The sequence below is a fragment of the Haematobia irritans genome, chromosome 2 (genome assembly GCF_050003625.1).
Source record: "Haematobia irritans isolate KBUSLIRL chromosome 2, ASM5000362v1, whole genome shotgun sequence".
Lineage (NCBI taxonomy): Eukaryota > Metazoa > Arthropoda > Insecta > Diptera > Muscidae > Haematobia > Haematobia irritans.
In genome coordinates this window covers 181016113-181043051 of record NC_134398.1, presented here as the reverse complement: position 1 = coordinate 181043051, position 26939 = coordinate 181016113, and the positions used below count along the sequence as shown (strand labels likewise).

General features: G+C 28.5%; 1 protein-coding gene and 8 non-coding genes across 12 annotated transcripts in view; 1 reads left to right on the top strand and 8 right to left on the bottom strand.

Moving 5' to 3' along the window:
- Positions 1-26939, top strand: part of LOC142226767 (CUGBP Elav-like family member 2) — a 551331-nt gene that overhangs the window by 485848 nt on the left and 38544 nt on the right. For all 4 annotated transcript variants that reach the window (XM_075296966.1, XM_075296965.1, XM_075296964.1 and 1 more), the window contains exon 6: positions 7468-7996. In XM_075296966.1, the coding sequence (XP_075153081.1) occupies positions 7468-7996 (529 nt within the window). The remainder of the gene's footprint in view (positions 1-7467; positions 7997-26939) is intronic.
- TRNAN-GUU (transfer RNA asparagine (anticodon GUU)) lies at positions 12947-13020 on the bottom strand. Its single transcript has one exon. It is a non-coding gene; the product is annotated as a tRNA-Asn (tRNA).
- Positions 13393-13466, bottom strand: TRNAN-GUU (transfer RNA asparagine (anticodon GUU)). Its single transcript has one exon. It is a non-coding gene; the product is annotated as a tRNA-Asn (tRNA).
- Positions 17643-17716, bottom strand: TRNAN-GUU (transfer RNA asparagine (anticodon GUU)). Its single transcript has one exon. It is a non-coding gene; the product is annotated as a tRNA-Asn (tRNA).
- On the bottom strand, positions 18092-18165 carry TRNAN-GUU (transfer RNA asparagine (anticodon GUU)). Its single transcript has one exon. It is a non-coding gene; the product is annotated as a tRNA-Asn (tRNA).
- TRNAN-GUU (transfer RNA asparagine (anticodon GUU)) lies at positions 18363-18436 on the bottom strand. Its single transcript has one exon. It is a non-coding gene; the product is annotated as a tRNA-Asn (tRNA).
- On the bottom strand, positions 18681-18754 carry TRNAN-GUU (transfer RNA asparagine (anticodon GUU)). The gene has a single exon. It is a non-coding gene; the product is annotated as a tRNA-Asn (tRNA).
- Positions 18839-18912, bottom strand: TRNAN-GUU (transfer RNA asparagine (anticodon GUU)). The gene has a single exon. It is a non-coding gene; the product is annotated as a tRNA-Asn (tRNA).
- On the bottom strand, positions 21872-21945 carry TRNAN-GUU (transfer RNA asparagine (anticodon GUU)). Its single transcript has one exon. It is a non-coding gene; the product is annotated as a tRNA-Asn (tRNA).

Below are 26939 nucleotides of genomic sequence, written 5' to 3'. Positions count from 1 at the left end.
TAAAATTTTGACAACATTTTCTATAGAAATAAAATTTTGACAAATTTTCTATAGAAATAAAATTTTGACAAAATTTTCTACAGAAATAAAATTTTGTCAAAATTTTCTATAGAAATAAAATGTTTAAAAAATTTTCTATAGAAATAAAATTTTCACAAAATTCTCTATAGACAAAAATTTACTAAATTTTTTATAAAAATAAAACTTTGTCGAAATGATAAAATTTCCTTTAAAAAAATAAAATGTTGACAAAACGTTATATTGGAATAATATTTTGTTAAAATTTTCTAGAGAATGAAAAGCTTCACAAAATTTTCAATAGAAATAAAATTTTGACAAAATTTGCTATAGAAATAAAATTTTGAAAAAAAATTCTAAAAAAAAATTGTGGCAATATTTTCTATATAAATAAAATTTTGACAAAATTTTCTATAGAAATAAAATTTTGACAAAATTTTCTATAGGAGTAAAATTGTGGCAATATTTTCTATATAAACATAATTTTGACAAAATTTTCTATAGAAATAAAATTGTGACAAAATTTTCTATAGCAATAAAATTGTGGCAATATTTTCTATATAAATAAAATTTTGACAAAATTTTCTATATAAATAAAATTTTGACAACATTTTCTATAGAAATAAAATGTTGACCAAATTTTCTTTAGAAATAAAATTGTGGCAATTTTCTATAGAAATAAAATTTTGACAAAATTTTCTATAGAACTAAAATGTTGACAAAATTTTCTATAGAAATAAAATGTTGACAAAATTTTTTATAGAAATACAATTTTGAAAAAATTTTATATAGGAATAAAATTCTTGATAGAATTTTCTACAGAAATAAAATTTTAACAAAGTTTTCTACAGAAATAAAATTGTTAAAAAATTTTCTATAGAAATAAAATTTTGACAAAATTCCCAGAAGAAAAACAAATTGACAAAATTGTCTAAAGAAATACAATTTTGACAAAATTTTCTATATAAATAAAATTGCTTAATATTTCTATAGAATAAAATTTTGAAGAAGAAATTTTATAGAAATAAAATTTTTTATTGAAATAACAATTTGACCAATTTTTGTAGACAAATAAAATTTTCTATAAAAATAAAATTTTGACAAAATTTTCCATAAAAATAAAATATTGACAAAATGTTCTATAGAAATGAAATTTTGCATTAAACTTTCAATAGAAATAAAGTTTTGACAAAATATCCCAGCAAAAATAGCGTCGCCAAAGGGTTGTGAAAATGTTCTTTTTGGGTCCGGAAATGGTGCAAAATTGGCACAGAAGTGATGAATTTAACATGGGCTTGTCATAGGATGGATGTCCACAATTTCAATGGCCGTTGCAATGAATTTGCACCACTTCTTAAGGTGTGATTCGAATTCAATGTTTTGGATGTGAATTACAAAAAATTTTAATATTTTCCCAAATAAATAATTTCTATACTTTTTTATGATTTGTAATGCGTTCTATTGGGTATTAAGTTCAAGTTTAGCCGCAAAAATCGCTAAAGTGAAAGCTAAATCAGCAAAATAAGGCAAAAAATTATACATATTTGTTGCAAATATTATTATAACTTGTTGGGGAATAGCCAAAGGCAAATTTTCATAAAGTTTATATTCCTTAAAATGGATTAATAAAGAAAAGTAATCGTGAGAAAATGGTGATTTTAGCGGCAAAGCTCGATCTTAATACTCACCATTTGTCTGAAACTTGTGACCTCAAATATTTTCAAAAATTCGCAAATCTTCTGAACTGGATTTAGATCTTTTTCAACAAAATTTTAATAATTTTTACAATTTTATTACTTCGTAATCTGCTTTTAACCTATTTGAGGTAAAAAAAATAAAATTACTCATTAAAAATATGAAAAAAGCGAGTCATAAAAAATTAAAAAAGTCCTAATTTTTCAATAGATCTAAACCTTGCAAAAATTTTCTATAGAAATAAAAGTTTAACAAAATTTTTATATAGAAATAAAATTTTGACAAAATTTTCTATAGAAAATTAAAAATTTTTCAATAGAAATGAACAATGCCAAAATTTTCTATCGAAATAAAATTTTGAAAACATTTTCTATTATTTACTTTCAACTTAATTTGAAGTTTATTCTTGTTTTATGCACTCAACTTTTATTTTTTTTAACATTTTTTTTTGTTTTTCGCTGCGAAAATATGGAATTGTTTTTTTCATTCTTATTATTTATTCATTCTTATCATAATGTCCAATGATTGGCAACACTCGTTAATATTGACTGTATTTATAAATGCCTAAAAGTATGCTTTGGATGTCACTTAAAGTTTTAATAAGGCCATATAAATATATTCGCTCGCTTTCGCTCCATGCGAAAGATACACCACGCTCCGGTTGATTTTTTTTTTTTGGGTGAAAAAGTCGATTAAATCATGGAGAAAATTGTCTAGAAAATTGTTTATATACTTGGCCATGGTATGGCCAAGGATATAAACATTCACAGTTTTTAACAATTTGGAAAACAAAATAAGTCTTTGAATAATTTAATGGCCCCAATTAACAACTTCGATTATGTGCTGAAGCGAAAGAAAATCGAAGTACCCTCTAAAGCGAATGTTAACCGTAGAATCAGAGTTAATGTGTGGAATGGTTGGCAAACCTCGTTAATAATGTCTGTATTTATAAATGCCTAAAAGTATGCTTTAGTTAAGGTCTATTTCCTTTAAAGTTATATGGTCATATAAATAAGCTTAAAGCCTAATGTTGAATGATGATAATGAAATATATCTACTGCTTTGTTCATTATGCTGGCATTTTATGACATCCTTCATGTTTTGTTCTTTGTTTTTTCCTCTGGTATCCTTATATTACTTCTTATTATAATTTAAAATATTAGGATATCCTTTGTGCAAAGAAGATTTTAAGATATCTTTACCCTCTTGTAAGTACTCATTAAATTCGAATTAATTACAAAATACAAATGCCACAATCTTTACAAAGTGTCATATGAATGGTTTATTTATGTATTATTAAGGACCTTCTTCCTTGAATAAATTGTTGTGTATTTCCTTAATGTATTGCACAATAGAGAGAACAACCAGAAGCGAAGAAGAACCACAATAATAAGAAATGTCAGTTGTTGGGAATACAATCCACATGGGGTGGGCATGAGTGCGAGTGGTGAGAGAAATACTTTATATGACAATGGGGGGACCCTATTGCCAAAGGAAGACAATACAACATTAACTCGCATACATTGCATTGCATTTGTGGAAGACTCCTGGATGGGTGGGTTAATGCTTGTGAATATGCCTGCATTGTGGTTACAGCGGAAATAGTCAACCACAAAATGGTTGTGTAAGATTGCACAGGAAACAAGGAAAATTACAAATTTCCGGTAAACAAAAATTCTGTTCTACCACATGGAAGATAGATAGACAAACACACACACACAGAAAGGAGGAGAGTAATTGTGGTGTTACTAAATCGGGAGCCTGTAAAAGAGAATGATATGTCTGAGTGGGCAAACAATAGCTATACACTCTACTGAGTATAGCATCATTTATGCACTTACTAGAGGTTACTCAAATATATTCCGTGTTTTAAATTTTCCGAAAAGAGAAATATAAATAGGAGTCGAACTGGTTAGCATTAGTTTTCAATAACTAACAAACACTTTTTGTTTTCAAAAATTTCTGTTTGAAATTATCCTAAAATTATGCTTTTTTACTTGTTATTTATTTATTAAGAATTTAAGAATTCACATCGAATAGATGCCTATTGACAAAATAAAATATTTAAAATAATTTTTCATAGAGAAAGCTGTGCCATAAAGCTAGCAAACTGTTTAGCATCAGGCTTTAACAACAAACAAAACATTTTTGGTTTCGAAAAATTCAGGAAACCATTCGAAATTATGCTTAAAGTATGCTTCTTTTAATTTTAGAATTTAAGAATTGACATCAAAAATATGCCTATTAATAAAATATTTGAAACAAGTGTTCATTGAGAGAGAAGTGTCATAAAACTAGCTAAATGCTTAGCATGAGGCTTCAACAACAAACAAAAATTGTTTGCTTGAAAAAAATCAAGATTTTTTTAATTATCCTAAAAATATGTTTTTTTTTTATATTTTTTAATTAAGAATTGTCATCTAAAATATGCCTATTAATTAATAAAAAATATTTTAAATAAATTTTCAAAAAGAGAAAGAAATGTGTCATAAAGCTAGCAAACCGCTCAGAATGAGCCTTCAACGACTATAAAAAAATTCACGTAATCATTTGTAATTATCCTAAAAATAGGCAATTTTTGATTTTTAAATTAAGAATTTAAGAACTCACATTTAAAACATGCCTTTTAATAAAATAAAATAAAATAAATGAAATGAAATAATTTTCCAAAGAGAGTGAGAGAGAGGTGGCATAAAGCTAGCATACTGCTTAGTATAAAGCTTCAGGGAAAAACAAAAAGTTTCTTTCTTCAAAAAAAATTTACGAAATTATGTGTAGTTTCCCTAAAAGTATGGTTTTATTCAAAATTTTCAGAAAAAATAATATCTTAAAAATTCACATTTAAAATAAAATATTTGAATTAATTTTCCAAAGAGAGAGAGGAGCGCAGATTTAAAACTAGCAACCTACTTACGGTACGGTCAAACCGCAGTTTGACTACAACTATTTGACCGAAATCAAAGAAGAATTCAAACAATTAAATATTTGTAGCTCATATTGGGTAAAAACGTCACGAGATGAGTATTTTCCAACAACGGTATCCAGATATTTCGTAAATAATTCTGCAAAGAGTGACACCCATTTTGGTCAAATATTTGACTAGTATTATTTTTTGTTCTCCTAAAAGTATGCTTTTCTAATTTTCTGTAAAACAAATTAGAATTTATAAACAAGCATATACGGCCGTAAGTTCGGCCAGGTCGAATCTTATGCACCCTCCACCATGGATTGCATAGAAACTTGTACTAAAGACTGTCATCCACAATCGAATTACTGGGGTTGTTGTAACACTTGCCGATGGCAAGGTATTTTCTATAGAAATAACATTTTGTCAAAAATTTATTTCTATAGAAAATTTTGTCAAAATTTTATTTCTATAAAAAATTTGGCAAAATTTTCTATAGAAATAAATTCAAGACAGAATTTTCTATAGAAATAAAATTTTGACAAAATTTTCTATAGAAATAAATTTTTGACAAAATTTTCTATAGAAATAAATTTTTGACAAAATTTTCTATTGAAATAAAATTTTGACAAAATTTTCTATAGAAATAAAATTTTGACAAAATTTTCTATAGTAATAAAATTTTGACAAAATTTTCTATAGTAATAAAATTTTTACAAAATTTTCAATAGTAAACAAATTTTGACAAAATTTTCTATGGAAATAAAATTTTCGTGGATTATTTTTGGGGATCGCCTATATATAACTATCGACAGATATGGACGAATTTTGGCATGATTGTTAGAGGTCATATACTAGCGCAATGTACCAAATTTCACCACGTACCAAATTTCAACCGGGTCGGGTGAATTTTGCTCTTCCAAGGGGCTCCGGAGGTCAAATATAGGGATCGGTTTATATGGGGGCTATGTATAATTATGGACCGATGTGAACCAATTTTTGCATAGTTGTTAGAGACCATATACTTACACCATGTACCAAATTTCAGACGGATCGTATGAAATTTGCTTCTCTTTGAGGCTCCGCAAGCCAAATCGAGGGATCGGTTTATATGGGGGCTATATATAATTATGGACCGATGTTGACCAATTTTTGCATAGTTGTTAGAGACCATATACTTACACCATGTACCAAATTTCAACCGGGTCGGGTGAATTTTGCTCTTCCAAGGGGCTCCGGAGGTCAAATCTAGGGATCGGTTTATATGGGGGCTATGTATAATTATGGACCGATGTGAACCAATTTTTGCATAGTTGTTAGAGACCATATACTTACACCATGTACCAAATTTCAGACGGATCGTATGAAATTTGCTTCTCTTTGAGGCTCCGCAAGCCAAATCGAGGGATCGGTTTATATGGGGGCTATATATAATTATGGACCGATGTTGACCAATTTTTGCATAGTTGTTAGAGACCATATACTTACACCATGTACCAAATTTCAACCGGGTCGGGTGAATTTTGCTCTTCCAAGGGGCTCCGGAGGTCAAATCTAGGGATCGGTTTATATGGGGGCTATGTATAATTATGGACCGATGTGAACCAATTTTTGACCATATACTAACACCATGTACTAAATTTCAGCCGGATCGGATGAAATTTGCTTCTCTTAGAGGCTCCGCAAGCCAAATCGGGGGATCGGTTTATATGGGGGCTATATATAATTATCGACCGATGTGAACCAATTTTTGCATAGTTGTTAGAGACCATATACTTACACCATGTACCAAATTTCAATCGGATCGTATGAAATTTGCTTCTCTTTGAGGCTCCGCAAACCAAATCGGCGGATCGGTTTATATGGGGGCTATATATAATTATAGACCGATGTGAACCAATTTTTGCATGGTTGTTAGAGACCATATACTTACACCATGTACTAAATTTCAATCGGATCGTATGAAATTTGCTTCTCTTAGAGTCTCCGCAAGCCAAATCTGGGGATCGGTTTATATGGGGGCTATATATAATTATGGACCGATGTGGACCAATTTTTGCATAGTTGTTAGAGACCATATACCAACACCATCTATCAAATTTCAGACAGATCGGATGAAATATGCTTCTCTTAGAACCTCCACAAGCCAAATCTGGGGCCCGTTTATGTGGGGGCTATACGTAAAAGTGAACCGATATGGCCCAATTGTAATACCATCCGACCTACATCAATAACAACTACTTGTGCCAAGTTTCAAGTCCATAGCTTGTTTCGTTCGGAAGTTAGCGTGATTTCAACAGACGGACGGACATGCTTAGATCGACTCAGAATTTCACCATGTCCCAGAATATATATATACTTTATGAGGTCTTAGAGCAATATTTCGATGTGTTAACATACAAACGGAATGACAAAGTTAATATACCCCCATCCTATGGCAAATATTTCGTAAATTGTCCTAGAAAAAGTGACACTCATTTTGGTCAAATATTTGCCTAGTGTAACCACAGCTTAAAAAAAACGTTTTTGTCTTCAAAAAATTCACGAAATTATTTGAATTTCTCCGAAAAGTATGCTTTTCTGATTTTTTGTAGAAAAAAAAAGAATTTAAAAACACACATGTAAAACATGCCTATTATTATAGTATTTTAAAGGACATTTATTTTGGGATCTCTTGGATACATGAAACCACTTTCACTCTAGCAACATAAATTGTGATACCCTTAAAAAAATATATGGACAGACCAATATAAATTTTCAGGGATTTTTGTTTATTTCAGCAAATACCATGATAAAAATTTAACAAATCTTTTTTTTGTTTTGTCCGATTTTGTCTTACTCATTCTTAGGCTCTCCATCATAGCCAAACTATGGAAGGATGTTCTGCACCACTTGTGGTAAAATTTGCCGATACCCAAAAAGAGAAGGACCAAAAGAAATTTCAACAACTCCAGGTGGGTTTATGTGGCATAACTGCTTTGACCACACCGACTGCGGCTCCCCGCCCCGTTTTGGGTGCTCTAGCTGCAGCTCCTGCTGTCCCAGCCACCGCTTTAAGTTCGGCCACACAATTGGTATCCACACCAGTGGCCGCCTCTGTGGCTGGAACACGTACACAGCACACCATGGCCTCTTTGGCTGCCATGTCAGCGGCGCCTGCTACTTTACCCACGGCTGGAGGTGCTACCGCTGCCGCCCTTATACCCACCTCAACGGCCAGCATGTTCGTTCCAAGTCCCACCAGTGCCACACAACAGACATCGCCATATTTGACCACAGCCGATGGAATGTTACCAAATTCAGCTGCTGCCGCTGCACAAATGCAAATATTCCAACAATTACAAGCCTATGGTCTCCAACCGACCCACTATCTGCAAGGTAAGTGTATATAGACAGAGAATCGAAAAGATAGAGTTTTGTGTTAGGATACGACATTTTTCTTTGATGTGTATTGCAGTTGTCTTTGAGAAATCGAGACAAAATGCAACTGAGAGTTGTGTTTTTGTTATCTACTCATCTTTTATTTCTATCTCGTTTTCGAGCATTGTGTTTTCCCTTCCACCTTTTGTTTATGTGTAAATCTAGCAAAAAACTGTATTTCTTTTTAAATTCTTTATGCTAGTGTTCCTCATCAGTTTACCCCCACTTAATGTTCTCTAAGTTATTTTCACATTCCCTCGTTTATTTGTTTGTCCTTACCTTAAATGGGAGTGCTGTAGGTATTGTTCGAGTGATATGGGATTAAGATGCTGGAAGAATTTCTTTATTTAAGTATTTTAGGGGGGTGGGGGAGGGGGATGTTGCCTACTTTTGGGGGTTTGTAAATATGCAATGGCATATGGGACTAAGAGTTCTGGATACCACAAAGGATCTAAGAAGTCCTCTTCACTTGTGGTATCACAATGGACTGAATAGTCTAAGTGAGCCTGATACATCGGGCTGCCACCTAACCTAACCTAAGTCCTCTTCACTTGAACCTCAGCTATATTCGAACTAAAAATAGAATTAAAGAAGATGAAATTCGAATTCCTTCCCCGAGATCAAATATTCTGACTACTAAGATATTTTTTAAGTTTCTTCAAAACGCCTCTAAGACACGGTTGCCACTCGAGCCGAAAATAATCCACCAAAATGTGGTAAAATATTATCAAAAAACTACCAAAATACAATTTCTGTAGAAAATTTTGTCAAAATTTAATTTCTATAGAAATTTTGTCAAAATTTTATTTTTATAGAAAATTTTGTCAAAATTTTATTTCTATAGAAAATTTTGTCAAAATTTTATTTCTATAGAAAACGTCAAAATTTTATTTCTATAGAATTTTTTTTCAAAATTTTATTTCTATAGAAAATTTTCTCAAAATTTTATTTCTATAGAAATTTTGTCAACATTTTACTTCTATAGAAAATTTTGTGTAAATTTATATTTCTATAGAAAATTTTGTCAAAATTTTATTTCTATAGAAAATTTTGTCAAAATTTTATTTCTATAGAAAATTGTGTCAAAATTGTATTTCTATAGAAAATTTTCTCAAAATATTATTTCTATAGAAATTTTTGTGAAAATTGTATTTCTATAGAAAATGTTGTCAAAATTTTATTTCTATAGAAAAAATTTTATTTTTCTTTTGTTTTTATTTCCAATATTTCGGTTGACTTCGTCAAACCCGTTTTCAAGGATTTGTTCTAGTGTGCACAGCTCCACACTCTGTTTTACAGTGTAAAACAGAGTGTGAAGCTGTTTTACAGTGTAAAACAGAGTGTGGAGCTGTGCACACTAGAACAAATCCTTGAAAACGGTTTTGACGAAGTCAACCGAAATATTGGAAATAAAAATAAAAGAAAAACATCATATCTATATTTTTTAATCGACCTATAGCCGAAACTATGAAAAATAATTCTTAAAAATTTTATTTCTATAGAAAATTTTTGCAAAATTTTATTTCTATAAAAAATTTTGTCAACATTTTATTTCTATAGAAAATGTTGTCAAAATTTTATTTCTATAAAAAATTTTGTCAAAATTTTATTTCTATAGAAATTTTTTTCAAAATTTTATTTCTATAGAAAATTTTCTCAAAATTTGATTTCTATAGAAAATTTTGTCAAAATTTTATTTCTATATAAAATTTGGTCAAAATTTTCTTTCTATAGAAAATGTTGTCAAAAATTTAGTTCTATAGAAAATTTTGTCAACATATTATTAGTACAGAAAATTTTGACAAAATTTTATTTCTATAGAAAATTTTGTGTAAATTTATATTTCTATAGTAAATTTTGTCAAAATTTTATTTCTATAGAAATTTTTGTCAAAATTTTATTTCTATAGAATATTTTGTCAAAATTTTATTTCTATAGAAAATTTTGTCAAAATTTTATTTCTATAGAAAATGTTGTGAAAATTTTATTTCTATAGAAAATTTTGTCAAAATTTTATTTCTATAGAAAATTTTGTCAAAATTTTATTTCTATAGAGAATTTTGTAAAAATTGTATTTCTATAGAAAATTTTGTGAAAATTTTATTTCTATAGAAAATTTTGTGAAAATTTTATTTCTATAGAAAATTTTGTCAAAATTTTATTTCTATAGAAAATTTTGTCAAAATTTTATTTCTATAAAAAATTGTGTCAACATTTGATATCTAACATATAGAATATTTGGTGAAAATTTTATTTCTATAGAAAATTTTTGCAAAATTTTATTTCTTTAGAAAGTTTTGTCAAAAATTTATTTCTATAGAAAATATTGTCAAAATTTTATTTCTATAGAAAAATTTTGTCAAAATTTTATTTCTATAGAAAATTTTGTCAAAATTTTCTTTCTATAGAAAATTTTGTCAAAATTTTATTTCTATAGAAAATTTTGTCAAAATTTTATTTCTATAGAAAATTTTGTCAGATTTTATTTCTATAGAAAACGTTTAATCTTTGTAAATAAAACAATTGAAATTTTCCATTTTTATTTTGATATCCCTTACTTTACCATACCAGCACTCCCATACCCAAATTCCTCTGCCACCGTTTCGTTTTATCTTAATTTTTATTTTTTTTTTTTCAAATTACACATCCTTTTATTTATTTATGTTAATTTCAATTAAATATAGTGTATGCAAGATATTGTCTGTGATTCTTGGTTTAATTTACTGTGATAAAAATAAAGCATCTTTGTGCATTTGCCGTATGAATGTATTGATGTGGTTAAAATAATGCAAATGTTTGGACGAGAAATTTAACAACAGATATGTATGTAACAAAACTACAGAACAATAACATTATTATTAAAAAATTTTGAAACAAAAATATGGGATACAAACTAATATTAAATGAAATACAAAACTATATAAAATTTTAATTAATATTTAATTTAAATAATAAAAAATTTTAATTAATATTTAAATAATTTAAAAATAAATATAATATAAGGATAGTGCAAATGTTTTACAAAAAAAATAAAAATATGTAATATTAGGTACACAGAAAAAAATTCACGAAAATGTTTCCAATTAAAGTCATAATTGAGTTTCAATTAAAAATTTAATTGATTCAAACAAAAATCCATCACAAAAAATAATAGTATCAGACAGACGCACGGACGGGCATAGCTAGATCGACTCAGAATTTCACCACGACCCAGAATATATATATATATATATATATATATATATATATATATATATATATATATATATATATATATATATATATATATATATATATATATATATATATATATATATATATATATATATATATATATATATATATATATATATATATATATATATATATATATATATATATATATATATATATATATATATATATATATATATATATATATATATATATATATATATATATATATATATATATATTCTATGGGAAAATCCCATAGAAAATGTATATAAAATATGAAACAGTCTACATTTTTTCCCCAACTATGGGAGCTATATATAATCTGAACCGATTTTGACTAAATTTGACATACATAGTTAGAATAATAATTCTGCTATCTCTGCAAACTTTCACGAAAATGGGAGTATAACTTTGGCCTCCGTGGTCATATGGGTAAATCTGAACCGATTTCAACCAAATTTGGCAAACTTACCGATACTATTAAACGTACTCCATATGCAAAATTTGAAGCAAGTCACGGCAAAACTCTGGCTTTTGAGGGCATATAAGTTCAAATCGGACGAATGATATATATGGGAACTATATGTAAATCTGAACCGATTTTATCCAAATTTGGCACACATAACAGTATCATTAAACGTACCGTTTGTGCAAAATTTGAAGCAATTCACAGTAAAACTCTGGCTTTTGAGGCCATATAAGTTTAAATCGCGCGAAAGATATATATGGGAGCTATATGTAAATCTGAACCGATGTTAACCAAATTTGGTACGCTTACCGATACTACTAAACGTACTCCTTGTGCAAAATTTGAAGCAAGGCAGGGTAAAACTCTGGCATTTGAGGCCATATAAGTTCAAATTGGACGAAAGATATATATGGGAGCTATATCTAAATCTAAACCGATTTTAACCAAATTTGGCACATATAACCGTACCATTAAACGTACCCTTTGTGCAAAATTTGAAGCAAATCACTGTAAAACTATGGCTTCTGAGGCCATGTGCTATATCTTAATCTGGACCGATTTGGCTGATATTTTGCAAGTTTTGCGAGACTAATAAAATATTCGGATGTACTGCATTTGAAGAACATCGGTTGATAAACACGCCAATTATGACCAGATCGGGGATAAATATATATGGCAGCTATATCTAAATCTGAACCGATTTGTTCCAAAATCAATAGCGATTGTCTTTGTCCCAAAAAACGACCTTATGCCAAATTTGAGGACGATCGGACTTAAACTGCGAGCTGTACTTTGCACACAAAATTACATATACAGACAGACGGACGGACAGACAGACAGACAGACAGACGGACATCGCTAAATCGGCTCAGAATTTAATTCTAAGACGATCGGTATACTAAACGATTCTTGGCGTTACATACAAATGCACAAATTTATTATACCCTATATCACAGTAGTGGTGAAGGGTATAATAAATAAGAAATAAGTAAAGAACTTACTTCAAATTTGTATAAAAAATAAAATTTATGACATCAATTTATAAAATACCAAACAGGTAACAATACAAAAATAAAATTTTCTTAAGTAACTAAAATAGATAAAGGCATATATAAAATAGCTAAAAGATTAGCTTAAATACTACATGTACAAATAGATAAAATAATAAAAATAAAAAATAAATATTTAAAAACTAATTAAATAAAATACAACAAAAAGTTACTCGCCCCCGGGTGGGCTCGAACCACCAACCTTTCGGTTAACAGCCGAACGCGCTAGCCAATTGCGCCACGGAGGCTATGTGACCACTGTGCGCTAAACGTGGCTCTTAAAAGCAAAAGGAAATAAAAATATAAAAATTAAATTACTTAACGATGCGGAAAAACTATTTTTAGAATATGTTAAAAATAGAGTACTCAACAGAACTTTTTTTAATTCCATAATATATGAAATACTAAACCTATAAATTATATATTATTGAAATTTGTATATTATTGAAATATTTTTCATTTTATTGGTATTAAAATATATATAATTAGTAAGCGTTCTGAAGAATACATTATTTTCAACCTATTTACGTTTAAGCTTATCTAACTATAAATAATATCTGATTATAAATAAAAATAATAATATTTAAAAACTAAAAAATACAATATCTTAAAAAAACAATCGCCCCCGGGTGGGCTCGAACCACCAACCTTTCGGTTAACAGCCGAACGCGCTAGCCAATTGCGCCACGGAGGCACTTGTGCGGCTGGCAACCAAATTCACAATGTATATCAATGGAGTGTGTATAAAAAGCACAAACACACAGTGCTATAAGAATGAGAAGAGATAATAAATACATTTCGCAAACATACTCATTTGGCTAAGTTTAAAACTCACACTTAACCCTTAAGATATTCTGAGATGCTTTTTTTTGCTATAAATAACAATACAAACTTCGCTACCATATTTGTGCCATCATCGTATGGACAATCAAATAACCTTCTGATAATGTTGGTAAATTAAATGAAAATGGAGATGGAGGCATAGACTGGCTCAAAACACATAATATGTAGTAGGCATGTTCACGTAGCTCTACAGAAAAATATCAAGGACAATCATTTGTAAAGGAAAAAGAATGGGTTACCTTCAACGTCCTCTCTCTGCGCTACACATTGAAAAATTAAAAAAAAAATAGTTAAGCTGATTCTATTTTTAACTTATTTTTATTGAAAAATGGATTAGATTATTATTTTTTCGAAGAAAAAAATTTTATTTATTAAACGTGGATATAAAATTCAATGACCGTACGATTAAGTTCAATACAATGCAAAAGCTTAAGAATTTGTACGTACGGTTCAGCGTTGCCACAATGAATTTTTATATTGGATCAATATTTTTCCAAAATTGGACCAAAATTCGTACCAGCAGACCATTTTTCCAAATTAAATTAAAATCATTTAAAAGTTAACATTCTTCCAAAATTTTACTTCGATACAAAATTGTCAAAATGTTATTTTCATAGAAAATTTTGTCAAAATTTTAATTTTATAGAAAATTTTGTCAAAATTTTATTTCCATAGAAAAATTTTAATTCTATAGAAAATTTTGTCAAAATTTGATTTCCATAGAAAATTTTGTCAAAATTTTAATTCTATAGAAAATTTCGTCAAAATTTCAGTTCCATAGAAATTTTTGTCAAAATTTTATTTCTGTAGAATTTTGTCAAAATTTTATTTCTGTAGAAAATGTTGTCAAAATTTTATTTCATTATAGAAAATTTTCTCAAAATTTTATTTCTCTAGCAAATTGTCTCAAAATTTTCTTTTTATAGAAAGTTTTGTCAAAATTTTATTTATGTAGACAATTTTTTCAAATTGTTATTTCTATAAAAAATTTTGTCAAAATTTTATTTCTATAGAAAATTTTGTCAAAATTTCATTTCTATAGAAATTTTTGTCAAAATTTAATTTCTATTGAAATTTTTCCCAAAATTTTATTTCTATAGATAATTTTCTCAAAATATTATTTCTATAGAAATTTTTGTCAAATTTTGTTTCTATAGAACAACATTTTATTTCTATAGAAAATTTTGACAAAATTTTAATTCTATAGAAAATTTCGTCAAAATTTCAGTTCCATACAAATTTTTGTCAAAATTGTACTTCTGTAGAAAATTTTGTCAAAATTTTATTTCAATATAGAAAATTTTCTCAAAATTTTATTTCTATTGAAATTTTTCTCAACCTTTTTTTCTATTGCAATTTTTCTCAAAATTTTATTTCTATAGAAAATTTTCTCACAATATTATTTCTATAGAAATTTTTGTCAAATTTTGTTTCTATAGAAAATTTTCTCAACATTTTATTTCTTTAGAAAATTTTGCCAAAATTTTATTTTTATTGAAAAATTTGTCAAAATTTTATTTCCTTAGGAAACTTTGTTAAAATTTGAGTTAGAAAATTTTGTCAAAATTTCATGTCTTTAGGAAATTTTGCCAAAATTTCATTTCTATAGAAAATTTAGCCAATCTTTTATTTCTATAGAAAATTAGGCAAAATTTTTTTTCTATAGAAAATTTTGTCAATATTTTATATCTATAAAAATTTGTCAAACCTTTATTTCAATTGAAAGTTATCGCAAAATTTTATTTCTACAGGACATTTTGTCAACTTTTTTTGCTATAGAAAATTTTGAAAAATTACCGATTTGACGAAAATGGACCAAAATCAATCAAATTCCATTTGGTCCGACCATCGGACCAAATTTAAAAATTCATAATTTTTTGGACCAATTATGGTCCGATCGGACCAAAATGGCAACCCTGGTACGGTTCCAAATAAATGAACTACATCACCAGAGAATGAAACCGAACCATTTTTGTCGGCGGCAGCTGACACTAAATTTTTGTTTCCGGCGGAGGCGGCTTGACGGCTAAACCGATATAAATTTGTTTTTTCGGCGGCGCACAATTATCCATTATAAAATCAATTTGATGTGATCCAAATGATAATGAGATTAATTGTACAACCAAACTTACAATCAAGTTTACATTTCATTCAAATTTTAAAAAATATTATAGCAATTTGATACTGATCAATTGTGGGTGGAAAGTTCAAAATTTTGGCAAAAAACACAGCAATTATTAATATATATTTTTTTTAATTAAAACAATAATTTTGATTAATAAATTTGAGTCGAGATGAGTCGACATATTCAGCGGCGGCGTCGACTCGCAAAAGCTGGACGACGGGGGCTAAAAGTGGCGGCGTGACTCGGCGGTTTCATTCTCTGTACATCACCGTAAAAATCGTCATGATTTGGAGCAAATGAAAAATTTTCTGAATATGTGTAGAATATATGGAGGATAAGTGGAGAACAATCTATTTAAATTGTCGTATAAGATATTTCATTTTTCTTGTAAAACAATTTAATTTTTTTTTCTCTGTACATAATAGAATATGCAATTGTATAACCGTTGGTAATTTTTTATGTACCAAAAATTGGTCTAAAAAATGCTTAAGAAATCTAATCTAACAAAATTTTGACAAAAATCAATTACAATTGAATTTCGATATAGAAATTTCTATAAAATAGAACGTTCTCTATAAGGAATTGATTTTAAAATACTGAGATTCCGTTTCATTTGTATTTTGATTACCTTTTAATGAATTTCTATGCTGTGGAATTTCCTCTGCAATGACAACATTTTATAGGTCTAAATTTGGCTCATGTGCTTATAATGCACTTTTAGTGAATTTCTTCACTCAATTTACAAGAAGAAAGACATTGTTACAAAATTTTGGAAACAAAAAAGTACGCTTTTTCGGTTCGATTCTCTCATGGTTGTTTTTTTTTTGCGTTCTTATTTTTGCAGACAACAATATCACAGTCGTTATTGTTTTCATATTAATATTCCAGCAAAAAAAAATCGGAAGTTCTTCCGAAGGCACAACTTTAAAAGCACATTCAGAAGATGCACTCCCAATGATGTTCTTTATTTTAACTATCCAGGAAGTTCTTTTAATTCAATTTTTTATAACTTGGGTTTGTCATACTTTAAATGGGTAATTTTAACTTTTTTGGTTTCAAATAGGTTAAAAACCGATTAAGAATTCATAAAATGGTATAAATTATTTAATTTAATTATTTAAATTTTGTCGAAAAAAATGTTAAATCCAATCTGAAAAAATTGTGAATTTTTTAAAAAAATTGAGGTCAACGTTTCCGACAAGCATTAAAATCTATTAAAAATTATAAAAAATTATATAAATTATTTATTTGACAAAATATCACTGAATATCATTGAATTCGGCTCACACCTAAAGATGTGGTGCAAATTCAGTGCAACGGCTGTTGAAATGGAGGACTTCCGTCCTATGAAAAGCCCATGTTAAATTCATCGCTTCTGCGTCAATTTTGCACCATTTCCGGATCCAAAAAGAACATTTTCATTATTTTTTTGGCGACGCTTTTTTTGCTGGGTATCAATATATTTTTGGATATGAATTTCATTTGTTATTTTTGAAAATTGGTACACTTTGAATCGGTAAAATTACAATACTCGAGTTGGTACAATTTGAATCGAAAAAGTACAAAACTTAGTACCGTTTTTTCATGCTAGATAAACAATAGCGCAAAATCGATTAAAAAGGGCTTTTATTCCAATATGGTAATAATATCGCTTTTATGTTAACTTATGAATCGACTTATGTTTGGGTCTACCGACCACTCAATATCTGCACAATATGGACTCCACATAAGTCGTGTTGACGCTCTTGAGCATCTCTAAGAAGAACGGAGTATTTCAAAGTCATTACTAAAGTGAATATTTCCAATTGTACTAAATTAAGTACCATTGTACCAAATTTTGCATCACTCGTCCATAATATAGTAATGAATACATGTAAATCAGATATAGCCATAAAATATTTCCGCCCCCGGGTGGGCTCGAACCACCAACCTTTCGGTTAACAGCCGAACGCGCTAGCCAATTGCGCCACGGAGGCACTATAACCACAGTGCAAAATGTTTATTATTAGAAGGAAATTGAAGCTCAGTCTTAATTTTTGTAATAACATTTCCAGGACACCCAGAAATAACTATTCAATTAAACTAAGGTCCTAAAAAAACAACCAATTCGATTGATTAAACGATTTCGTTTAGCATAGAAAATTGGAGAAAATTTCCCCCATACATAATTAAGGGCATAGAAAACCCCCCATTTGATCCAGAAAAATCCTTTTCGAGGAGATATACTTTTTCTTTGGTATAAACATCAACCTTGTATTGTTTCAAATTCCTTTCTCTATTCGAGAAATTGAGTTTTCAACGAAAGTGTGTATCTTCGTTCCTTGACTTTAAATTCCATTTTAAAAACAATCCGCCCCCGGGTGGGCTCGAACCACCAACCTTTCGGTTAACAGCCGAACGCGCTAGCCAATTGCGCCACGGAGGCACGTGATAATTCTAGTGTTTTTGCAACGTGAAATATTTCGATGTTAATCCCTATTAATGAATGTTAACGGATTTTGACTTAAGTTCTCTGTGAGTTCTCAACGAATGGGAAATGTTTTCTAAGCTTTACCTTAATTTTTTTGAAAAATCTTTGAAATTTTTACATTAAAAAATAATCTCAAGAAATAAAAATATAGTCGCCCCCGGGTGGGCTCGAACCACCAACCTTTCGGTTAACAGCCGAACGCGCTAGCCAATTGCGCCACGGAGGCTCTTGAACCACTGTGCAATTGGATTTAATATTAATAGCTATCTTGAGCTAAAAAATAAGATAATATTAATAAATAAATAAATCAACGCCGATTAAAATATTACAAAGTTTCAGCATACATAACATATAAGGGATTAAGGCATAAATCTAGTCTCAAAGATAAACTAAATTTTTTTTATCCCTGTATATGTTTCAATATCAAGCAAATATAGTTTTGTTTTAAATCTTTTTAAAATACAATATCTCGCCCCCGTGTGGGCTCGAACCACCAACCTTTCGGTTAACAGCCGAACGCGCTAGCCAATTGCGCCACGGAGGCGATGTGACCACTGTGCGATATATATTTAATATTAATCCATTATAAGGGTTTGATATGAATTTTTTTCTCAAATAAAATATTGTGCGCCCCCGGGTGGGCTCGAACCACCAACCTTTCGGTTAACAGCCGAACGCGCTAGCCAATTGCGCCACGGAGGCATGGTCGCATATGCTTTCCTAAAAGACACAAATCAAAATATTTTTTTTAATTCCAAAACGGAGAATGAAGCCGCCGATTTTAGCCGCTGCCGACCTGGTTTTGCCAGTCGAAGCCGCCGCCGAATATGTCGACTCATCACGACTCTAAATTAGCCGCCAATGAATCAAAAATATTATTTTAAATCTGAAAAATTTATTAATAATTGTTGTAGTTTTTGTCTAAATGATTAACTCTCCACCAAAAATCCGACACTATCAAGTTACTACTCGTATACAGAGAATGAAGCCGACCCATTTTTGTCGGCGGCGGCTTGACGGCTAAGCCGATAAAAAATTGTCTGTTCGGCGGCGCAAAATTATCTATTATAAAATCAATTTGAAGTTTTCCGAATTGTAATGAGATTAGTTGTACAACCAATCTTACAATCAAATTTACATTTCATTGAAATGTTATGAGCTAAATTTTTGTAAAACTATTATAGCAACTTGATACCAATTGATTGAAAGTGGAAAGTTGAAAATTTTGGCAAAAACTATAACAAATATTATTAAATTTTTCTGATATAAATCAATATTTTAGATTAATTGGCGGCTAAATTTGAGTCGAGATGAGTCGACATATTCGGCGGCGGCGTCCACTGCTAAAAACGGGTCGGCGACGGCTAAAATCGGCGGCGCGACTCGGCGGCTTCATTCTCTGCGCGTATAATAGCTTTATAAAAAATTAGCTCATAAAATTTGAATGAAATGTAATTGTGATTATACGATTGGTTGTACAACTAATCTTATTACCATTCGGATAACTTCAACTCAGAGACAGAGAATGAAGCCGCCGAGTCGCGCCACCGATTTCAGTCGCCGCCGACCATTTTTTGCCAGTCGACGTCGCCGCCGAATATGTCGACTCAAATTTAGCCGCCAATTAATCAAAAATATCAATTTAAATCAGAAAAATGTCTATAAAATTGTCTTATATTTACCAAAATTTTGAACGCAACCAATCATTTTCAAGCTGCTATAATAATTTTGCAAAAATGTAGCTCAGAAAATTTTAATGAAAAGTAAATTTGTTTGTAATATTGGTTGTACAACTAATCTCATTACCATTCGAATAAATACAAATTGATTTTATAATCCAAAATTTTGAACATAACCAATCATATTTAAGCTGATATAATAATTTAGCAAAAATTTAGCTCAGAAAATTTGAATGAAAAGTAAATTTGTTTGTAAGATAGGTTGTACAACTAATCTCATTACCATTCGAATAAGTACAAATTGATTTTATAATGGATAATTGTCCGCAGAATGAAGCTGCGAGTCGCTCCGCCAATTTCTATCGCTGCCGACCATTTTTGGACAGTCAACGCCGCTATCGAATATGCCGGCGCATCTCGACTCAAATTTAGCCGCCAATTAATCAAAAATATCGATTTAAATTAGAAAAATGTATTAATGTTTGTCGAATTTTTTTGCAAATATTTTGAACCTTCTACTCACAATCAATCAATTTCAAGCTGTTATAATAATTTTGCAAAAATTTAGCTAAGAAAATTTTAATTAAATGTAAATTTGATTGTATGATTGGTTGTACAACTAATCTCATTACCATCCGAATAACTTCAAATTGATTTTATAATAGAAAATTGTCCGCCGCCGAATAGCCGTCGCCGGAGGTAAAATTTTGTATCAGCCGCCGCCGACAAAATTTTTCGGCTCCATTCAACTTGATTTTATAATGGTAACCGCCGTAGGTAACTTTTTATCGGCTTAGTCGTCAAGCCGCCGGAGGCAAAAAATTAGTGTCAGCCGCCGACAAAAGTGGGTCGTCTTCATTCTCTGATCTGTACAAGAGATATGAACAAAATGTATGGGATAGTTGTACGATTAATCTCATATTGGTTCGGGTACCGTTTGTTTCAGAGAATGAAGCCGCCGAGTCACGCCACCGATTTTAGCCGTCGCCGACCCGTTTTTAGCAGTCGACGCCGCCGCCAAATACGTCGACTCATCTCGACTCAAATTTAGCCGCCAATTAATCTAAAATATTGATTTATATCTGAAAAATTTAATAATATTTGTTATAGTTTTTACCAAAATTTTGAACTTTCCACTTTCAATCAATTAGTATCAAGTTTCAGAGAATGAAGCCGCCGAGTCAAGCCACCGATTTTAGCCGTCGCCGACCCGTTTTTAGCAGTCGACGCCGCCGCCAAATACGTCGACTCATCTTCGACTCAAATTTAGCCGCCAATTAATCTAAAATATTGATTTATATCAGAACAATTTAATAATATTTGTTATAGTTTTTACCAAAATTTTGAACTTTCCACCTTCAATCAATTAGTATCAAGTTGCTATAATAGTTTTAGAAAAATTTAGCTCCAAAAATTTGAATGAAATATAAATTTGATTGTAAGATTGGTTGTACAACTAATCTCATTACAATTCGGAAAACTTAAAATGAATTTTATAATATATAATTTTGCTCCGCCGAAAAGACAATTTTTACCGGCTTAGCCGTCAAGCCTCCGCCGCCAGAGGCAAAAATGTAGTGTCAGCCGCCGCCGAAAAAAATTGGTCGGCTTCATTCTCTGGTTTGTTTCTTATTATAAATATTTTATCAACTCCGTGTTGACATATTTGCGTCAGCGACCAATACGCCATAGCCCGTTTTTTCAGGCTCAAGGAGATACCGTAATGCTGATTAGCCCCATATAAACCAATCCCCGGATATTTATTTATTATATTTATATTATATATTTAGCCCACTATATTAACCGCCTCTCGTTATTAGACCATATTTCCCGATGCTTATAAAACAAATTATTTCATTTTTATAAAACATTTTAATGATTTTGTTTATCAAATATAAATTGCATTTGTTTTCAGAGATAAAGATATTACAATAGATTTGAAATTAAATAAAAAATAAATAAAAATTAAAAAAAAAACTTATCGCCCCCGGGTGGGCTCGAACCACCAACCTTTCGGTTAACAGCCGAACGCGCTAGCCAATTGCGCCACGGAGGCATATGCCCAAGTGTTGGCTAAATGAATACACAAACTAGAACACACACAATGTTACCTACATAGAATGTTATATTCATTCGCTTTGTTCTGATTATAGCAATGCTATAAATAAACCCACACAGTTTGTAAACAAACCATATACATACAGACACCCTCGCTGGATGCGTGAATATAAAACAGCATAGTGAAAGTGAGTACAGAGCTCTCTTGTTTTCAACATAGTGGCTTATCAATACTCTTGGTTGTTCTTTCGGGTTGGATGAAAGGGACATGGGACATAGAGCAAAGCATACAACTGTGCACGAGTTGTTTGTGGTTGCTTCTTGTTGTTGTTGCATATTTGTTGGGAATGTTCTACTGTGCTCACGTATTGTGTCTGGAGGTAGTCTTTTCTTATTAACAGTCTCTTTTAGTGACACAGTAATGGAATCTTGCTTACGTCTTCTTAACATAATGTTTATATTTAACTTTGCTAGACTATTACGAAATGATTACTAATGCAAACTTTATATATTTTTTTTTGATGGTAATCATCTATATTTAAATATAACTATGAATATGAAAGTTTTATACAAAGTATAGGCTCTATTACGAAATGTCAACGTATATGGAATTATTAAATTGTTAATACACAACGTAACGAATATCAGAAAAAATCCATAAATGTATAATCTTGATTGATTTGATTTTGTATAGCAGACTGAAATTATTAAATTTTTATATTCTTATTTTTTTAAAAAAAGTATTTTATGACTAGAAAACGAAATATTTTTAATTTTCTTGCAAAAATTTAATTTTCATAAAAATATATCGACACACTTTTAAAACTTTTTTTTGTTTAAATTCATAGTTTCGTAATTTTTATAATCTGTTAAATTTTGATTAAAAGTCTTAACAAAAGAATTTTATATGTAGTTACCAAGGGATTTAAAGTATTAAAATCGAAATTTGTATTCTTTAAAGAAACATAGATTGTCCATATCTGGAGAGAAGAACTTAGACCTCTTCTTATTGCAGACTATTTTATTGTTAAATTTTGCATACTTTTAAACAAGCATTCTCTTTTTCTCTCTCAATTCACTTTTCAATCCCTCACTTAACATTTTTTTTTGTAAAATATAAAAAATAAGATAATATACTTTGTGTGAGTGGCTCGAACAATTATCTTTGTTGCCATATCCTTTTCAATTAAAATCATATCCGTTTAATGGTACACTCTTTCTTTAAATCCTATATCCTCTGGTCTCCTTGAAAATGTCGGACAAAATAATCACTTCAGATGATGATGTGCTTGCTGCCAGGCCGGTTTCTGTGTATGTATGGTCGGTCCTATGGTTCGCTGGCTTTGTTGATATTTTCTTCAGATTTCCCTTTGATGTTGAGACAAGATGAAAACCACTTTTGTTGTCATCTCTAAAACACATAGCACGTGGATGGCCATCTCAAAGGAAACATAAAGCGATGAACATACACACGTGTATGCGTACCACTGAAGTGTATTAAAGGACAGCATTGTTGTCATTCTTCAGAGAGAGAATGTGTGTATGAGTTTGTGGGGCACTTTCACTTTCAGTTTCATTCAATGGACATATGTGTTAGCATTTATTTAGGCTATGTGAAGAAAATGTCTAACATATTTCAATATATTATATTATCAAAAGCTTCTTTAAAAAAATAGAAAATTATTTTTTAAATTAATATCTAAAAATAATTTAATTTAAAATTTAGAAATATTTTAATATGTAATACTTTAAGTGTTTTCTATTAACAATTTGGATTAAATTTTTTTTTATGTCATAGAGATTTGATACAATATAATACCAAATAATTTATGACAACAATATATAATGGAAATTGCGCCGTCCAGAAGTAAAATTTAGATATCAGTTAATATAGGACTTAATTTAAATATGGATAGGTAAAGGTATTTCAAAACGGGGGGTCAAAAAACAAAAACTTTAATAAAATCCAAATATCGAAAGCTTAACATTTAGGCTCTTTAAAATTTGCATTCTCTTTTTGTGATATATTAACAATATATCAATAAAACGTTAAGCCAATGATGCAAACTATTCAAAATAAGCCTTAGCCTATATTTGAATTCTATTCTTCTTTAATATGAAGACATATGACTTTTAATCAAAATATCATAATTTCTAATAAATTTGTCTCTTTTTTGTTTGTTTTCTACTTAAATATAAAAGTATGGATCTTTTTATGGTTTCCGTGTGTGTGTGTGGTGGTAGTACAACCATGGATGCCACATTTGATAGAATTCTACCAAAAATTGTATTTTTTACTGTTTGGTATATTGGTAGAATTCTTGATGATGTGGTAATTTTGCAAAATATTCCTTAACAACTAAGAGGTACTTCACAAATTTTCTATAGAAATAAAATTTTGACAACATTTTCTATAGAAATAAAATTTTTAAAAAATTTTTCTCCATAGAAATAAAATTTTCTATAGAAAATTTTACTAAAATTAATTTAAAATTAAAAAAAAAATAACATTTTAACAAAATTTTCCATGGATATAAAATTTTGATAAAATTTTCTATAGAAATAAAATTTTGAGAAAATTTTCTATAGAAATAAAATTTTGAGAAAAATTCTATTGAAATAAAATTTTGAGAAAATTTTCTATAGAAATAAAATTTTGATAAAATTTTCTATAGCAATAAAATTTTGAGAAAAGTTTCTATAGAAATAAAATTTTGATAAAATTTTCTATAAAAATAAAATTTTGACAAAATTTTCTATAAAAATAAAATTTAAGAAAAATTTCTCTTGAAATAAAATTTTGAGAAAATTTTCTATAGAAATAAAATTTTGAGAAAATTTTCTATAGAAATAAAATTGTGAGAAAATTTTCTATAGAAATAAAATCTTGACAAATTTTTCTATAGAAATAAAATCTTGACAAAATTTTCTATAGAAATAAAATCTTGACAAAATTTTCTATAGAAATGAAATTTTAAGAAAATTTCCTCTAGAAATAAAATTTTGAGAAAATTTTCTATAGAAAAAAATTGACAAAACTTTCTATAGAAATAAAATTTTGAGAAAAGTTTCTATAGAAATAAAATGTTGGCTAAATTTTCTATAGAAATAAAATTTAGCCAAAATTTTATTTCTATAGAAAATTTAGCCAAAATTTTATTTCTATAGAAAATTTGGGCCAAATTTTATTTCTATAGAAAATTTTATCCAAATTTTACTTCTATAGAAAATTTTATCCAATTTTTTTTCTTTAGGAAATTTTGTCAAAATTCCATTTCTATAGAAAATTTAGCCAACATTTTATTTCTTTAGAAAATTTAGCAACAATTTTATTTCTGTAGAAAACATTGTCAAACATTTATTTCTATGTAAAGTTATCGCAAAATTTGGTTTCTATATAACATTTTTGCATAATTTTGTATCTATATAAAATATTTTTAAAGTTTTTCTGTACAAAATTTTGGTAAAATTTTATTTCTATAGAAAATTTTGTTGTTGTAGAAATTTTTGTAAACATTTTATTTCTACAGAAGATTTTGTCAAAATTTTATTTCTACAGAAGATTTTGTCAAAATTTTAAAAATTTTTGAAAAATATCGATTTGAAGAAAATGGACTAAAATCAACCAAATTCCATTTGGTCCGACCATCGGACCAAATTTAAAACTTAATAATTTTTTGGACCAATGTTGGTCCGATCGGACCAAAATGGCAACCCTGATCTTGACAAAATTTTCTATAGAAATAAAATCTTGACAAAATTTTCTATAGAAGTAAAATCTTGACAAAATTTCTATAGAAATTAAATTTTGAGAAAATTTTCTATAGAATAAAAATTTTCTATAGAAAAAATAATTTTGAGAAAATTTTCTATAGAAATAACATTTTGACAAAATTTTCTAAAGAAATAATATTTTGACACAATTTTCTATAGAAATAAAATCTTGACAAAATTTTTTATAGAAATAAAATTTTGAGAAAATTTTCTCTAGAAATTAAATGTTGAGAAAATTTTCTATAGAAATAAAATTTTGAGAAAATTTTCGATAAAAATAAAATTTGGAGACATTTTTTATAGAATATAAATTTTCTCTAATAAAATGTTGAGAAAATTTTCTGTAGAAAAAAAATTGACAAAATTTTCTATAGAAATATCATTTTGAAAAAATTTTTTAAAGAAATAATATTTTGACACAATTTTTTATAGAAATAAAATTTTGACACAATTTGCTAAACAAATAAAATTTTGAGAAACATTTCTATAGAAATAAAATTTTGAGAAATTTTTTTATAGAAATAAAATTTTGAGAAAATTTTCTATAGAAGTAACGTTTTGAGAAAATTTTCTATAGAATAAAAATTTTCTCTAGAAATAATATCTTGAGAAAATTTTCTATAGAAAAAAATTTTGACAAAATTTTCTATAAAAAGAAATTTTTGAGAAAAGTTTCTAGAGAAATACAATTTTGACAAAATTTTCTATAGAAATAAAATTTGAGAAAAATTTCTATAGAAATAAAATTTTGAGAACATTTTCTATAAAATAAAAATTTTCTGTAGAAGTAAAATTTTGAGAAAATTTTCTATAGAAATAAAATTTTAAGAAAATGTTCTATAGAAATACAATTTCGACGGAATTTTCTATAGAAATAAAATTTTTACAAAATTTTCTACATAGAAATAAAATTTTCTATTGACGTAAAATTTTGGCAAAATTTTCTATAGAAATAACATTTTAACAAACTTTTCTAACATATGGATAGAAAACTTTGAGAACATTTTCAAAGAAATAAAATTTTGACAAAATTTTCTGTAGAAATAAAATCTTGACAAAATTTTCTATAGAAATAAAATTTGGAGAAATTTTTCTATAGAAACAAAATTTTCTGTAGAAATAAAATGTTGAGAAAATTTTCTATAGAAAAAAAAATTGAAAAATTTTCTATAGAAATAAAATTTTGAGAAAATTTTCTATAGAAATAACATTTTGAGA